The 17,931-nt window shown below is 36.7% G+C and overlaps 1 protein-coding gene across 3 annotated transcripts in view; it reads left to right on the top strand.

Moving 5' to 3' along the window:
- GRB14 (growth factor receptor bound protein 14) overlaps positions 1 to 17,566 on the top strand; it is a 115,725-nt gene extending 98,159 nt beyond the window's left edge. For 2 of the 3 annotated variants that reach the window (XM_042948981.1, XM_042948983.1), the window contains 8 exons: positions 1,513 to 1,623; positions 1,815 to 1,910; positions 8,198 to 8,278; positions 12,954 to 13,070; positions 13,162 to 13,234; positions 13,399 to 13,486; positions 15,678 to 15,771; positions 17,112 to 17,566. In XM_042948981.1, coding sequence (XP_042804915.1) covers positions 1,513 to 1,623; positions 1,815 to 1,910; positions 8,198 to 8,278; positions 12,954 to 13,070; positions 13,162 to 13,234; positions 13,399 to 13,486; positions 15,678 to 15,771; positions 17,112 to 17,258 — 807 coding nt within the window. In that variant the 3' untranslated portion in view covers positions 17,259 to 17,566. The remainder of the gene's footprint in view (positions 1 to 1,512; positions 1,624 to 1,814; positions 1,911 to 8,197; positions 8,279 to 12,953; positions 13,071 to 13,161; positions 13,235 to 13,398; positions 13,487 to 15,677; positions 15,772 to 17,111) is intronic. The other variant, XM_042948982.1, reaches the window with a different exon arrangement.
- The last annotated feature ends 365 nt before the right edge of the window (positions 17,567 to 17,931 follow it).

Here is a 17,931-nt window from a genome sequence, read left to right as displayed (position 1 = left end):
GGTTTTATCTTTTCTTCGTAGAAATCAGACATTTTTACTAGCAAATCAGTTTCTATCAAAAAATAGTTTTAAAAGCCATGACAGTAAGAGTATCTCTCTCCTTCCTCTCCCCTTGTTCCAAGGGCGCGAGGCTGGATCTCTTTCAACAGTTTTCTTTTCTGCCTTATTCTCCCATGGAGTTGGGAACTGTAGTCATTCATTAGATCAAAATGCCTAACAGTGACACACAGAGGAACAGTGGCATACACAGACACTCTCACTCTACCAATCATCAGGGATGCAATAGCCTGCTGGTAAATGACTAGAAACATTTTGGATTTGGATCTGAATGGGTTGCTCAAACTGCTGAATGTTCTGGGCTTTCTGTCTTTTCTGTTTTGCTTTATTTTGAGCATTGCCTTTCAAATTTCAGTGCATATGAATAACCTGAGGCCTTGTTAAAATGCAGATTGTGATTCAGTAGGTCTGTGGTGGGGCCACACATTTTACATTTTTAATAAGCTCCCGGGTGATGCTGATGCTGCTCGTCTGGGACCACACTACTAGTAGCAAGATTTTAAAGAACAAATGCATTTTGGTCAGTTTAGATTATGCATTCAACCCCAGAATTAAGCACTTCTTCAAGTTATTAACCTGTCACAGAATAATATGACCCAGTGATTTCCCATGACCAGCTTTAAATCTCATGGATTTCCCAGAGAAGAAATAGCTGTTCATGATTCCTTCCACTTTGCCTTGAACATCAGACACATTCCACTGCCAGGTAATTTCCCTGAACTCATCTGTACAGGCTTCCTTCTTTTCATAAAAGTAGTCAGGCCACCTATTTCATTGTTTACTGTGATGTGCTGGGCAGTACGCAAACAGGAGGGGTGATCGTTTCTAAACAAAGCAAGAATCATTGTCTCTTTCTCTTCCTTCTCTGACTGCCGTGGAAGCTCAAACCAAGCTTCTTGCCTTTGTTCAACTACCATTATTTGAAACCTGGACAAGGAAAACATTTCCAAAAGCCATCCTTTGCTGCCTCTTTCCCTGAGATTCCTGAAATGGTAGTTAAAGAAAAAACTTTATTATTATTTTTTTTAATATATGAAATTTATTGTCAAATTGGTTTCCATACAACACCCAGTGCTCATCCCAAAAGATGCCCTCTTCAGTACCCATCACCTACTCTCCTCTCCCTCCCACCCCCATCAACCCTCAGCTTGCTCTCAGTTTTTAAGAGTCTCTTATGCTTTGGCTCTAAAGAGAAAACTTTAAATAGGAAGGTAAATGTTTTGCTGTATACTGGAAGTTAAACTTACAAACAAGTGGCCACTTCTCAAATAATATTGTATCAAGCTTCTGGTTCTTTTATGGATATAGTAACTTAATTTTTCTTCCCTTTTGTTTCTGTGACATTACTTGGAGTATTTTTTGCCAAGGTATAAATTATGCAACATGATAGAAACACAAAGAGAGTGTGCCAAAATATGTGTTCACTTCAACACTCACATATATATTTTTTTAAAGGAACCACGGCATTTGCAGTTTTTCAGCGAATTTGGCAATAGTGATATTTATGTGTCACTGGCCGGCAAAAAAAAACACGGAGCACCGACTAACTATGGATTCTGCTTTAAGGTACAGGCTTAATATTTTGATAGATGAATAAAGCAAGCCTCAGCCTTTTAGGTAAGCTTGAGTTTCTTTTAATTTGTTTTAAAAAGAGACAGCTTTCTCTTATATATAGGAGAATTTTAGTGGCTTTTATTTCAACAGGTGTTACCTTCAAGATATGCATTAACGATAAACAATGTGCTGTGGCCTTCTAGCCTAACAAAGCGGGAGGGCCCCGAGACCTGAAAATGCTCTGTGCAGAAGAAGAGCAGAGTAGGACGTGCTGGGTGACCGCGATTAGATTGCTTAAGGTAATCTCGTCGCAGGCGTGAATTCCTATTAAATGCTGGGAGTGCCATGAAAGTGTGAAAACATCTGTATTTCAAAATGTGAAGACTCACTATGAGTCCATGTACCCAAATGTATGTATTTTATTTTTTTTATCTAAAAGATAAACATTTGCAGAGTAGAGTGGAATCGCCTAATGCATTTATCTTTTGTGTGTGGAGTAAGTATTCCATTTTTACAAATGCTCTGAATTTTATTTTTTAAAGAGTATTACATAGATAGCTAGTGTAACTGATTAAAACTTCTATACATGACTCAGTATGCATTTTCAACGTATTGTCAACAATCCAACGTGACATATATTTTAAAATGTGCCCACTGAAGTATGTTTAGTGTGATGGTTTTACATTTAATTTAAGTGTTGTATAAGTTGTTTTATAGTTTACTTCAAATTATTATACAAATTTTACTGATATACTATGAAAACATCCACTTTGTGCTAAGTAGAAATTGTAACCTAAATAAGCATAGTTTGTTAGTGAGCATTTTGAAAGGAGTAAGAATGTTCTAAAGGTTATGTGGGGAAGAGAGACATAGAGTGATTTCTTCTAGAATGTATAGAAAACATATTTAATTTCAAAACTTGTATGGTAGTAAATTTAACACAACTTCATAATTATAAAAATTATCAACCATTTCCTTTTGAAGAAGGGCAAAATAATCAGAATCAGAATTATTAGCTGTCTTACAAGTTTTGGAAAACAGTTTTATTTTTTATTCTTTTTTTTATTTGCTCTTTTATTTTTTATTCTTTTTTAAATTTTATCTTTTATCTTTTTAAATAAAATTGTATATGTTTTTTATTCTTTTATGTAATTGAGGTGAAATTCACATAACATAAAAGTAACTGAATTAACTATTTTAATTAACTATGCTAACATTATGAACATATTACTAACTGTGTACACATTAACAACATGAACAATACAATGGCATCTCATTCATTCAGAATGTTGTGCAACCACCACCTCTGTCTAGCTCCAAAAATTTTTTATCACCTCAAAAGGAAACTCCATAACCATAAAGCAGTGACTCCCAGCCCCTGGCAACCATCCATGCCTGTGTCTGTCTCTATAGGATTTACCTATTTGGACATTTCATATAAATGGAATCATATAATATCTGATCTTTTGTGTCTGACTTCTTTTATTTAGCATATTGTTTTGTAGTTCATCCACCTTATAGCATGTCCATAATTGATTCCCTTTTTATGGCTGAATAATATTCCAGTGTGTGTGTGTGTGTGTGTGTGTGTGTGTGTGTGTGTGTGTGTGTTTACAGATGTATAGATATATGTTAAGGCAGTTTTTTCATTTATCCATTAATGGATACTTGGGTGTTTGCATCTTTTGATTATCGTGTATAGTACTGTTATGAACATGTGTGTTTATGTATTTGTTTGGATACCTGTTTTCAATTTTGAGGGTATATACTGAGAAGTGGAATTGCTGGTTATATGGTAATTCTGTTTAACCTTTTGAAGAATTGCCAAAATGTTTTCCAAAATGACTAACGTTTACCACCTGCACTATATGAAAATTCCAATTTCTTCATATCCTAACACTTGTTATTTTCCTTTAAAAAAAATAATTATCCTAGTGGATGTGAAGTGGTATTGGAAGAAACATCATTTAAATGGCTTAAAGGAAGCTTTTGGATTAACTATGAAATTTGCTTCCTTTTGCTGTTATGGCAGATAGCTACCGTAGTTACTTTATTACAAGAGACTTGTTTTCAATAGTCAACTGTTAAATGACTATCATGATTTTGGTTTCAACAAAGCTTAGAAGTCTTGATTCTTTGAAACCCTCATGGTAAGTAATTGCTTCTATGTTCTCATTGTCATAAAATGTAAAAAAGAAAAGAACTTTAAAGAGTGTTGCAAACCAGACAAAGAAGTAGTAATTAGTTAACTTGGGATATGCATTGGAATCATCTGAGAAGCACTCTCAAGTCCTATGTGCCCAGCCCGGTCCTTAGAGATCCCAATTTAGTGAGTGAATTCCAGATGTATGCCTGATTAAGAACCAGTAACCTCATCTAGTCTTCTCCTTTTATAGATGAAGAGGCTGGCATTCTTTGGAACCCTTTAACTCATCACAGTCACAGTAGAGAAAGTACCTTGAGGTCTCTGGTTTTCTCTTTCCTTCCCTTAGAACTCTGGAAATCAGGGTAGGCTGGTAGAGGAGATGCTTTCCAACCTTGTTAGTCAAGGCTTCCTCCCTTCTAATTTGATCTCAAGGTCAAACACCCAAGTCAGGAGCAGATGGTAAGACCACTTCCTTTTTTTTTTTTTTAACTCACTTCCTTAAAGCAGTCTTTCTAACATGCAACTGATTTTACTAGGATTCACCTTTTTTTTTTTTTTTGCATAAGTAGAATTCTGCCAGTAAAATTATGATATGCTTTCATATCACTTATGATTTTTATTTTCATTTAGTTATTTTATATTTATTTAGACTTATAGATACAGATTTTCATCCTTTATCAATTTTGTGTACACACACACACATCTATCTATCTATCTACCTGAAATAAATTGTGTGAGCTATCTATAAAACTTCAAATTCTAAGTCTGGTTTTCCTGAATCATTTTTTCTCAGAGCATGGACACCCATATTTCATACAAACTCTCTAGCTCTGTGCCATCAGGAGCTTCAGGGAGGAATAACTTCTCAGATAGGTGCTCTGCCATGGTCCCTGGGGTTGTCTTTCTAGACAGTGGCATCCCCCTTGCAAGGTTTGATGCAAATGATTTTTTGATCTCACCAAACATTTCAGGCAATGGCAAGTCACTCGGTCCACAGTGAATATAAGATGCCATAGTTAAGTTAAGGCAAATTTATGGATGTTAAAATTTGAAAAGAAACGTGTGTCTAAGAATTGATGAAATGTATTAAAAGCTTTTTTTGATCCTTCCATATACAGGATGCTTAGCTTCTGGAAGATTGTCTCCTTTTCACTTTTTCTTCTCATTTGATTTCTTTTTAAACCATCTTTCAAGGCACAAATGTCCACTTTAAAGATGCTCCATTGTATTAGTTTCTATGGGTGCTATAACAAATGACCACTTTAGTGGCTTAAAACAACACAAATTTATTATCCTACACCGCTGTCATTCAGGAAGTCTGAAATGGGTCTAATTGTCCTAAACACAAGGTATCTGAGAGCCTACATTCTCTTCCAGAGACTGAGGGAGAATCCATTTCTCGTGCCCTTTCCAGACTTTAGAGGCCGCCAAGATTTCTTGGCTCATGGTCCCTTTCTCTACCATTAAAACCAGCAATATTAAGCCAAGAGTTTTTCATGCTATGACTCAGTTCTCTTTTGTGCCTCCCCTTCCACTTATAAGAGCCCTTATGATTATATTGGATCCACCTGGATAATCCAAGATACTCACCTAATTTCAGCATCAGCTGATTGGCACCCTTAATTTTATCTGCAGCATTAATTCTTCTTTGCCAGGTAACCTGACCTAATCACAGGCTCCAGGAATTACAATGTGGACATCTATCGGGGCCATTATTCTGCCTACTATATATGTATCCCGTGTGTGTGTGTGTGTGTGTGTGTGTGTGTGTGTGTGTGTGTGTGTGTTCAATTGTGGTAAAGCTTTTCCAGATGAGGCAGAGAGGGAGGCAGGCATCACTGAGAACCTTTATCCTGGAGGCAATGATAAACCACCTAACAGTTTCAAATGGGAAAGTGATATGATCTGTTTTACAGATCTGTTAAACAGATCTGTTTTAACATATCCAGATGCAGGAAGGCAGGGCTTGCCAGAACACATATTTGAAATGCTCTAACAGGGGAGTCAGTTGGTTTCCCCTGGCAGCTTGTCGTCAGTGGGTACCTGTTTTATCCCCCTGGCTGGTGCACCTGAACTCACTTGGTGTTAAAGGTGTCTTTTGATTTTTCTCCTTTGGCTGTCTGTTGTATTTCCAGATTATCATTGGACTTCGTTGGAAGCGCAGGGAGACATGAGTCTGTATGCTGATCGGACTGAAAGGGCCCCTGATTTTCCTTACATGCTACTTACTAGATACTGCCTCCTCCAAGAATTTGGCCTCCTAATTTTATTTTCCTTTCTTTTTTTTTCATATACACATGTAAACTGTTAATGTGGTGTCAGAGGAAGATCCTCCTATTCTCTTTGGATAAGTTCCAATTAAATATAGATCCATAGAAAATCTGAGAATTGCTCATGTACAGTGTCCTAGTTACATGTTATATTCTTCCCTTCCCTTCAACTAGAACTCTGTCAGCTTCTAACATATTTTGGTCCCTTATCTGCCCCTTTGTAGGACAGGGACATGTTAAGGTGACTCATGCCCTATCCCTCGGCCAGAGTTAAATGCCTACTAAAGACCAATAGCACAGAAGCAGCTACCTAACACTACAAGGTACCAGGGATAATACATCTTTGAAGGAAACAGTCTTATTAGTAGATAGCTGGCTTTTCACTACAGATAAATAAAAGGCCACCAAGCAGCATGTGTGCACCTTGTGGAAATATTGGTTAGAACTTACTGTATATTCTCCAAAATGAACTTGACTAGGAATTAGGCTCCTCTGTCTTCTTTTTACAGTTATGGTAGGTTTAGAGTTGATTTAAAGTAAATTTCATTAGGTTCCATTAGTGTCAATCAAACTGTAAATTAAAAAATACTTTTTGTAAGTTGGGAAATAATTGGATAAAGAAATAATCATAGAGAATTTTAAATGAATGTGGGTTTGTATTCATGTTAAAAGCAAAATCTTGGAAACAGAGACTCTCCAAGCCGCCCTCTGATTTCTGCCTAATTACCAAATATATCCAGTTTGCTGGAATTGCTGTTACAGAAATAGTCTTTAGTAGAGAAACAGTTCTGTTGGAATGTTTAAATGGAATTCATCCTAAGGGTGAGATTGGATTCCATGGTGTCTCCTCAATCTTTTATATAGGGCCTATTTCCAAGTTCATCACAAATCTGTGAAATGGAGAGAATTGTCGAGGGTAGCCAGAGAAAAGAAAAGAAAAGCCCTCTCTGTGCCATTGTAGTTTTGCTTTGTTTTGTTTTGTTTTAAAGAAAGTGGCGTAAATCTTAGGGGAGTACCTTCTAGCTTCAGATGGTGAACCCTCCAAGATGAATTTGGTTCTAGCAGTTGGCATACTTTTTTTTTTCTTAACTAGGCTTTACACACAGTGCAGAGCCCAACATGGGCTTGAACTCAGGACCCCGAGGTCAAGAGTCAGCTGCTTGACTTACTGAGCCATCCAGGCACCCCATGGGAGTTAGCATTCTTTTTTTTTTTTTAAGTTTATTTATTTTTCATAGAGAGCGTGCAAGCGAGGGAGGGGCAGAGAGAGAGGGAGGCAGAGAATCCCAAGCAGGCTCCACACTGCCAGCTCAGAGCCCAGTGCGGGGCTTGCACCCACGAACCCTGAGATCATGACCCAAGCTAAAATCAAGAGTTGTGTGCTTAACCAACTGAGCCACCCAGGAGTCATGGAAGCTAGCATTCTTAATGTTTCTTAAACTAGTATTCTACTTACAGCCCAGACCCACTTTCTAATCTAATCGTGTAGCCTGGCAGCCGAGTCTTACAATGCTACCTCCTGAAAATAAAGATGCCGTGGTTCTGCCACTTACATTGTATTTTGTGACCGTTTGTGTGAGATCAGCCTGATTCCCCACCATTTTGATTTCCCTGAATTTAGAGCCAGAAATGAAACAATGTGATAAGAGTTTTGTTACTAGAGGATGCTACAGAGTCAAGAATCTTTAACATAGAGCCAAGTTTATAGATTTGCCAGAGAGATGATATAATTTGTCAATCAGTCATTGAAGAGTTATGGTGAATTTTACCCTGTTTTGCTTACGATGCCTGTAAGGTTTTCAGAGTCCTTGTTTCATAAAGTGGCATCCTTCCCAAGTGAGCTTTCTTATCATTAGGTGATATACTCCTTCAATGCTTTTGGCACCAGGGTGCTAAGAATAATGAGTAAGAATGTCCGTTTCAGATTTTTATACTGCTGAACTAGACTTTAAGTGTGGATTCAAGTAAAAAACACTTGTCTTTTTAATGTATCATTGTAGGGCACTAGAAGCTTACCTTTCAAAGTTATGGTTGCTTTACTATTTGTTGTAAGGAAAGCTTATAATTTTTATTTTTCATATTGATTATTTGTAATTAAAGTATTGAATTTTCATCAGTTGCCCATGTAGTAAAAGTGATGGCAATGCGTTTTTATTTATTTGTTCTGCAGTATGGCATGCAGCTGTACCAGAATTACATGCATCCATATCAAGGTAGAAGTGGCTGCAGTTCTCAGAGTATATCACCCATGGTAAGGACCATATTTATTAATCTATATATTTTATATTTACATTCTGTTCACTTGCAATTTTATTGCATTATAGATGTGCATTGCAGTACACTTACACTGTAAGTCCTTTTGGTTAAGTAAAGTAACGACACCATCTAACATAATGTTATATGGAATTATTTATTCTTGGATTTCACATGATTGCAGCCTATGTGATCAAATCACAGCAGTCCAGTATCACAAAGTATTCAATTAAAATAGATAATGTTATATGTTAAAGAAAATTGAAAGAGTTATGTGAGTCATTCTGTGTCATTACAACATTGGAGGATTACATTTTGATATGATTTATAGAATATTTTCCTTGAGACTGTAGATGTTTCTTTAATTATTGATTTTCATCGTGGGTTTATTTATTTATTTTAATATTAATTCTGGAATTGTCACAGCCTAGTATAAAGCTGCCAGTAGTTTGGAATTTTAAATGCTAAAGTACACACAGGTGAGCTCTTTTGCCATTCTGGCTTTCTAACAACAAAATTTTTAAGGTCTACGTCCTTGAAAAGCAAACTGCTCTTCAGGAAACCCAAAAACTGCTAACCAAAATGTAGGTCTTGCATTACATAAAGTCTAACACTACTTCTCAGATTTATGCTAAATGCAACTTGAATATTTACTTGCAGATACACACAGACACATCTTTTCCCTTCTTTAGAACCGAATTTTAACTTACTGTGCCTTAACACACGAAATTTATTTCTGAACTTAAAAGTTTACATTCTACTATTTTTGCTCTTGCTCCTTAATATTGAGTATATTAGGAATTCGGGTGTATGTGCCTGTGTTACAAATCAGCTAACATACTGCATTTCCACATAGGTTAAAAATCTGCTCCTCATAACTGTGACCAAGGAAGGCACATTTCCCCACATGTAATGTAGCAGATGAAATGCTCAATTCTAGGAATGAGGCATGAAATAATGTTGATTACTAAGTCTGATAGACTAATATGGAAAAAAACTCCTATCTGTGGTTACGTTGCTTTTCGTTATGGAAGAGTAACTTTTCATCTTTGTGTCAGATCACTTTTAAGCCCTAAAATAAGAAACTAAAGACTGTAATGAATTTTTATAACAGCAGTTGCTTTAGGTGAATATTTTTATAGTTTGTCAGCTTACCTTCATCTTTCAATCCACATATATAGAAAGAATAATGGATTTTATGATCTTAATCCTTTTCTAAGTCCTTCTAAATTTCTTTTAGTATCTAAAGATTTTAGGATGAGCACATTAATAGCAGCCATGCATTTGGAGGCAGTTGCTTAGTGTCTGTTAATCATAGGGAAAAATTGTCATAAACAAAGCATTTTCCAGTCTCATCGTGGTGATTAGCATCATAAGCATGGCATTACTCTTGCCTCTGTCCATTGAAAGTGGGCCTGTTGCTGATCCATATTTACACGACAGCTTGGTTAGTATAACTTTGCTTCTTCAACACAGTGTGTAGGAAAAAGACACTTCTTGAGTGAATCTGGCTGGAGATAGGGATTTTGTAGGAGGCCTGTGTAGCGAGGACCTATCTGTCCTGTATGGCAGTTATCAAGATCAGAGAGAATAGCACTTGAGAATTATACCTCCGTTCTTCTTAACTTACATAAAGGAAACTGAGATGTTTGGGGAGGTATTTGTGTTTACTTTGATGTCTATACAGAATCCCACCTTTCTAGGTTATCATGGAAGAATCAGTGACCTCTATAATGACTGTCAGTGCCCCTCACCTGCCTCTGTTGGTTTTCATCCAGGCACTATCTTCAGTGAGCAACACAGAAAACCGAGTATACTTGAATTATATTGTTAAAGGAACACTATTCTTAACTTCTCCAGGGATACGTTTTGAGAAGGGAAGTAAGAAAAAAATTTCTCCTACCGTAATGAACATCATAGCTGTGTATAGCACATAATAGCCACCCCTATCAGCCTTTGAAATGAGCATCATCAGCAGATATTTCAGGCAGCCAAATATATTTGGTCCTTTTCAGCACAAAGATTCATTTAAAGGAGGATCTGTTAGTATGGCCCTGATTGGAGAGATGAGATGGGGAAAACTGGTCTACTCAAGTCCTTATTAGTCCTTACTCTTGACCCTGAGCTAGACATTGAAAAGTGAGTTTCTTCTCTCTATCTTCCACCCTGTGGTACATAAATGACCCTGGAAAGAGCCTATCTGTCACTGCATTTACATTGAGCTGCCTTTGTGACCTTGTTTGAGTCACTCGTGTCCTGCAGTATAAAATAAGGGGGGCAATTGCATAATTTCAGGAATTGGTTGCATCTCTGATGCCCTATGAGTCTGTATGAAGCAGAGGAGAGAATGGTATCAGGGAATTCTGTGCTCTCTTGCTAAGGACTCTGCTGCAGGTTTATCAACATCTTCCAAATGGGGTGACAGAGAGTGTGGCTACTAGTTGCCACCTGCGTAAACTCCCTGAAAAACATTTTCTGTCTCAGGCTGACTAGGAGTGACTGGATCCGATCTCAAAGTGTGGCCTGCATAATCCAGGGTGTACCCAGGCCTCTTCTTTCTTGCAAAAAGAGGTATGTCATTAAAATCATGGACCCTTTTTCAGGGCTTTCCCTGTTTATTCCACCAGAAGAAAGAGCTAGAAAAAAGGGACAAATATTTGAGAAATACACTGATTCTGAATGTTATCAACATTGCTTTCTTACGTGAAAGAAATTGAGCTGAAAATGACCTTTTGAGTTCAAGTCAGAATCTGCTTCACTTCTATTTCTTTGTCCACCAAAGGTAAACTATTAATTTTTCATCCACCACCTGCTATTCAGTAGAACACATTTGCTATATTCCTGTGTTTTCCCTAGTGTAGTCATTGTAGCAAATGAAAATATTTATTTGTATTGTAGACTCCCTACTAATGTCAAGTAATTATGGAACATGGGATCTTGTTTTACATTTCATCCTATTGTATTGTAGGAAAAAAAACACAAGAACAGGAACAACTGGTTATGTTTATTTTTCTTTCCTAACAGTATTTTTATGTTATCAGGACCTTGTGATTACAGAGCCCATCTTGGCACATGAAGTAGAGATATTGTAAGGATAAAGCTATCATTATGATTGAGATTAGTTACTCTGTGGTGTGGGCAGGTGGAGGCTTTTCATTAATGTCAGCAAAGCAGAAGTGTATCCGACTGGTCTACAGCCCGGCACAGAAGATCACGGGGTGAGAAGGGCAAAGTAAGGTGTGACAGCAGATAGAGATTACAGAGACGGCATCTGTCTGGAAAGAGCAGCTGTCAGTTACAAAGGCTCCTGGAACAAATGAAAGATTGCATGCCGGATCTCTAGAAATAAAGATGAACCGTAATAAGATTGTGGACCACTACAGCAGGGTTGGAAGAGGAAATAGCAAATGCTAATGAAGTGAGATGTATGATGCGGTGATAAGTGAGGCCCCCATTGTTTTGTGTGGACCAGGTTTTCTTGCAAACATACATTTGACTACCGTCTTTTAGATGAAGCTAGGAAGGGCCGGATCCATGTGCGGAGTTAGAAAAAGGCCTTACGCCACCAGTCTCCAGAGGCACACTGGCTCTTCCTTTACTATTAGAACTCCATTTTTTGTCTCGCTCCTCTGTTAACGAGGGGGAGTCAGTGTTAAACATTGTCCATGCTGTTCTTGAATGTTTTTTCCCCTTTGGGAGAGTTTGAATTCTTAGCAAACTGACGGAGACTCTTGATCATTGTCTCGTGTTAGGATGACCGACTTGGGATGGCACGCTTGTTTAAAAGCTGGTTGCAGAGTAGAGCCCTCACCAAACAAAGAGTAAAACTAAAGTCCAGGTTTGGGATAGTTTATTTTCACCTTCAGAGAATATGAAAACAAAAAGCAATGGCCAGGGGAAGACTTCATTGTTCATTTAAATTATGTTTGTTTGGAGATGTCTTCCTTGTACGTCAGTTCTTCTTTAGTCAGACTGATTTTTGCAGGTCTCATTTTTCCGTGTTCATCCTCATGAGATGGAAAATGTTCATATATTAAATCATAAAAATTTTAATATGGAATTACCGGAGTCATTATTCCACTAAATTTTATTTTCTAAGTAAGATGAACCTTGATGTGATACACTTTTAAGATACGTATTGTATTTTGTTCCATTATAAAATGGGTACTATTTCTTTCTCAGATACCTTTGTCCACTGTGACTTATAAAACAGCTGCTTCATCAGCAGATAGGGTTGACATTTAAATGATAATGACGAATCTCCAATCATAACAGAGATTAGTTCTGAAGTGGTGGGTCTTTTAGCCACAGGAAGAGTTACTCCTTTCGAAATTTGTGTTCTCAAGAGAATATCCAGAAACAGGGTTTTACCAGAGAATTTGCCAGAGAATGGGAAGAGAGAAGGTTCTTTTAAGAGAAAGTCATGCTAACTTTGAAAGCTTTTAATCTCTTTACTCAACATTTAATTCAGTGATCTTAACAAATAACTATGTAATTTGTTTAATCAAAATACTTCACAGCACCATTTTATATTAAATATGTACTTTTAACTTTTTAATTTCTTGCCAGCCACCTTTGGATTCACATTCTAGAGTGGAAACATATTGCCAGCAAAGCACTGAAAGATAACTTTCAAAGATAATTTAATGTTAAAAAAATGTGTTTTTTCCCAGAGAAGTATATCAGAGAATTCTCTAGTAGCAATGGACTTCTCAGGCCAGAAAAGCAGAGTTATAGAAAATCCCACGGAAGCCCTTTCAGTCGCTGTTGAAGAAGGACTCGCTTGGAGGGTACAAATAACTTCACATTCTTCAAAAGTATTTATGATTCGAGTTTGTCTTACCCGAAAAGTTGAAATCTGTTTTCCCTTTCCTTGTGCAGAAAAAAGGATGCTTACGCCTGGCCACTCATGGTAGCCCTACTGCCTCTTCCCAGAGCTCTGCCACAAACATGGGTATGTCTGTGCCTGTTCACTGGGACTGAATGAATGGCTGGGTGGACGTGCACATGGGTGAGGGGACTGAGTGGCCATGGTGGAAAGTGTATGTAATTAAATTGTGAGGATTTCAAACACAGCTCTGTATCCCCCCCCCCCCCCCCCACATTGTATTTCTTCAGCCATCCACCGGTCGCAGCCGTGGTTTCACCACAAAATTTCTAGAGATGAAGCACAGCGATTGATTATTCAGCAAGGACTTGTGGATGGGTAGGTTTGATTTAGAATGGTAGTGACTGTGATCCCTCTTATGATCGGTAATTACTTAGTTAATACACATAGTTTTGACTTCAGCATATCATAAAACAGAAGTGATTCTGTTCTGTAGGGGTAGTTACTGTTGTATCTGAGCAGTTATCTATACAAAACCTATTATGTCATGCGTGCTTATATCTGTGCATCAATGAACAGATAAGTGAATAGGATGCTCTGCCAGTTAACTAATGATCACTAATATTACCCATTTTGTGCCAACACCAGTATCTCAGTTAAAACTGAACTTGTTCTTAGGGGTCAACGTTTTGATTTGAACATGTAATAGGATTCCAAAGTATGATTTGTGTCATGACATTATCTTACATGTTATATATGTTTTTAAGTTTGACGCAGAGTATATGAACTCTTTTTTGTATATTTTGACTGCTTGTTTTATTTTTTTTCTCTCTGTGTACATTCCTATTTTCTCCAAGTTCTAACAGCTTAAAGTAGTGTAAACCTATGAGAAGAGGGTTTCTCTTAAGTGTTTCTCATGTCATTTTTGGGTGGGGTACCATGGAAGATACAAGAGAAATGTAAATTGTATTATGAAATATTTACACTCTGAAGCATTTTCTTTTTCTCCGATCGCTGAGTATTTCAAATACTTCCTGTAATGCTGGCAAAATTCTCTTTTCAAATGCAGTACAAATCAAGGGGGTTGTATTGAGGTTTGGACTAGAAATGAAACCAGCATCAATTTAAACAAGTGCTTGATGGGGCCTTTTATCTTCAAGGGTTGGCTTAAGATGATGACAAGATTTCAAGGTGATTTAATACTGACATTTGGATAAAAATGCATCTTCACATGGAAGATTATTAATAGCAAGTCAGCATTTCACTAGACTCTAAATAAGAGAAGATTTTAATATACTTCTCTATGTGGAGCACAGTCGTTTTAGATATAAATTTGAGCAATCAGCAGAATTACAATCCGATGAGACCAAGAAAAGAAATAATTCACAAAGAATCATTAAACTGTTTTGAAGGATTATAATTTCCCTACTTTTGGAGCCTAGTTTTTTATAAATTTTATGAAATAAATGAATAAAGAATGATACTATCTTTATCTTATTTTATTTTTTAAATCTTTAATGAAACATGGGGGGTGGGGTACATCCTTTGGAAAGATGTGATGATGCCAGGCAGTCCACTAGATGGTAGCGGTGATCCGCTCGGGAATGGAGAAAGAATTACAGCTTGATTTACCAGTGAAACTCCCTTTTGTCCCATCTCCCAGTGATGTAATGTCGGAATCTCACACAGTACAAATGGAATGGATAATCTCATCAGACATCTGTGATGGCTCAAATTTGGCTGCCTCTTTGCCCAGGCACAGTGAGATTAGTATTGGAGTCACCAGTGGGGATTGTTTGCACAATCTGTTTGCCAACAATTAACACAAAGCTGGTTTTGCACAGTATCACCAGTAAATAAGAATCCACGCCTAGCAGCATTTGCTCTTAGGCCATTAGGCCATGTCTTGTTTTTTCTAGCTTGACATTATAGAGGCTTTTCTGCTACATTCTTGATGATTGAAGTATATGTTGTTTGGGTGTTTCTTTTACTCAAAACATTTTGCTCAACATTTAATAAATGATTTCAGGATTGATTTTCTAGAATATATGCATTTCTCACTTTCTGTTGTGTATGTAACAGTAGGAACCAGAATCAAAAGAAAAAGGGGGATCAGTGTTGAAGAGGGGTTCAAAATGATTTCCTTCTAAATAATTTTCTCTTTTCAGGGACTAACATAACCCAGAAGTTACAGTAATAATATGCTAATGCCCCATTCTCTGCACAAAGGTGTTATGTGTGAATACCCAGTTCCTCCAATGGAAAAAGAACATAGCACTAACTTTTGATGCCAACGTAGCATTATATTGCTTATTGTGAGCAAACAACCTGACAAATGCACTGTGTATTTATCCTATTAGAATTGCATTAGCACTGATGACAGTTTTACAGCACAAGATTATGTTATACCAGATTGTTTACCATGTTGGATAATCCCATCATTGAATACACAGTAAAGGAAAACTCTGGCTACATTTATAAATATATTTTCTAGATTTGTTGCATGCTCTATTTTTATGAAATACATGAGTAAAGTAGAAACATATTGAAATTCCTTCTCTCTCCTTAGAGTTTTCTTGGTGCGGGATAGTCAGAGTAACCCCAAAACTTTCGTACTGTCAATGAGTCATGGACAAAAAATAAAGCATTTTCAAATTATACCAGTAAGTAATTTGTGATTTCACATTTGTATATTAGAGATGACCTTAATGCATAAGCTTTTGGAAACTTTGGTTTTCTTTGGATCTTTTATTAAATATAACCAGGGAGCTTGTGCTTTGACTAGACTTAAGTTTGGCAGAAATGGTTTTATGAGCCTGAATTAATATAAGAAATACAGGAATTGTAAAAATTAAATTTCCCTTTTTCCATGAAATATGATTTACCAATATTGCATGGACCCCATGCCACCTATTGTTAAAAGGCCACTAGAGATTCTTTCTGAATTGTACCAGTGGTTCTTTAAAAACCATTATTTTTAAACCCTTTCTGCTTTCTTATCTCAAACATGGCTTTTTTTTGTTATTGTTGTTGTTTTGTTTTTGTAGTTTTGCTTTTAATCATTATGGATAGGTACACAGGTGCTGCAGAACTGGAGAACATTTAAACTATTCTTAGCACATTTAAAATTTTTCTGTAATTCTGCTTCTGAGTAGCACACTTCACTTTGGGATTTTTGTTGCTTCTGTTGATGCCGTGTGTGTGTGTGTGTGTGTGTGTGTGTGTGTGTGTGCTCGCGTGCATGTGTATATGCATGTGATCTATATGTTGGAAACAGGTAGTGTGGAGTAGAGATTCAGTCTACTTTCAGGAACATTTTACCTAAGATTGCTAAGTTGCTAGTATTTCCTTTTGAATGGCCTCTTTTTGGAATTATCCAAATTCCATATGAAGTGTCTTCCCAACTTCACTGTCCTTGGGTGAGTATGAATTGTTTAATGTCACAAGACCTCTTTAATTTAATGTTTAATGTCACTGCCAGAGGAGGAGGAGGAGGAGGAGGAGGAGGAGGAGGAGGAAGAGAAGAAGCAGCTGTCATTCCATTCACATAATGTTTGATTGCTTCAGAATCAATTTACTGGTAGAAATTATATGAATATTTGCTTCTAGATAATAGATGAAGCTGTTAGGTAGACAACATTCAGGTATGGAAATTAATTTCTGTCGATGAGAGCATTAAAATCTTGTGTTTACTTTTGCACCGAATAGTGCAGACTTCTCACTGTTGGTTCACAATAGTCGTATTATTCTAACTATAGAACGTTAGGAGAACTTGAGGTGTAGAAAGTAGAGCAGCCACGCTCTGGATCCTAGGGTCAGATGACATTTCTTTTAAATACAAGTGAAGTTACAAACAGAAAGCACATCATAACATTCTTTTAATTAACCTTTAGTTTCATCCACTTTTCCATTTTAGTATAAAAAGACACAGTGTGCAATAGAATATGATTGCCCTTGAGGGTATTTTGCCCATCTTACCAGTCTGCTGTTTTCCCTCCTGTAGGTGGAAGACGATGGTGAATTGTTCCACACTCTGGATGATGGCCACACGAGATTTACAGACCTAATCCAGCTGGTGGAGTTCTATCAACTCAATAAGGGCGTTCTTCCTTGCAAGTTGAAACATTATTGTGCTAGGATTGCTCTTTAGCCAAACCAGAAGTGACTTGTTAAACTGTTGAAGAAAAAGGACTCACGACACAAAAAAATAAAAATAAAAGAGAAAGAAAGAAAGAAAAAAAGAAAGAAAGAAAGAAAGAAAGAAAGAAAGAAAAAAGAAAGAAAAGGCAAGGAAGAAAGACCATAAATAAGGGAGAAAACATTGCCATGGTGAAAAGAATCTATTTCACCTACAAGTTACAAAAAATAGCTGTGCATTGCAGATAAGCAAAGATTTGAATTGACATTACATTTATCATCTAAAATTCATTAGTTAAAATTAAACCTCAGAAAAAATGATTTGGTGTGTTCTTGTGTGATTTTACATAACTATAGTATTTTCGTCAAATATGCATATTTTAAACATCTTTCTGTCCTCATTTATTAGAGTAGCATTTGAATTCTTAAACACAAAGTATGAAAAAACTGAGAGGGTTCAGAATGAATTATTTGCAGACTGAATTTCAATTACACTACTTTTTTTTGTAACTTCAGAAGAATGATAAAATCTTGAGCTATCAATTGAAAGAAACTACCCACAACTTGTTAATAAAACTAAAAAGTATTTTGAATTATATATTTTCTGAGTTTATTGTAACCTTAAAATCAAATCATATTTTCAAGTATCGGCTTAAAATTATTTTGAAGTATGTTGGTTTTTCAGG

This window comes from Panthera leo, chromosome C1 (genome assembly GCF_018350215.1).
Source record: "Panthera leo isolate Ple1 chromosome C1, P.leo_Ple1_pat1.1, whole genome shotgun sequence".
NCBI lineage: Eukaryota > Metazoa > Chordata > Mammalia > Carnivora > Felidae > Panthera > Panthera leo.
The sequence above is the reverse complement of the archived record's forward strand: the minus strand, read 5'-3'. Positions and strand labels throughout refer to the sequence as shown.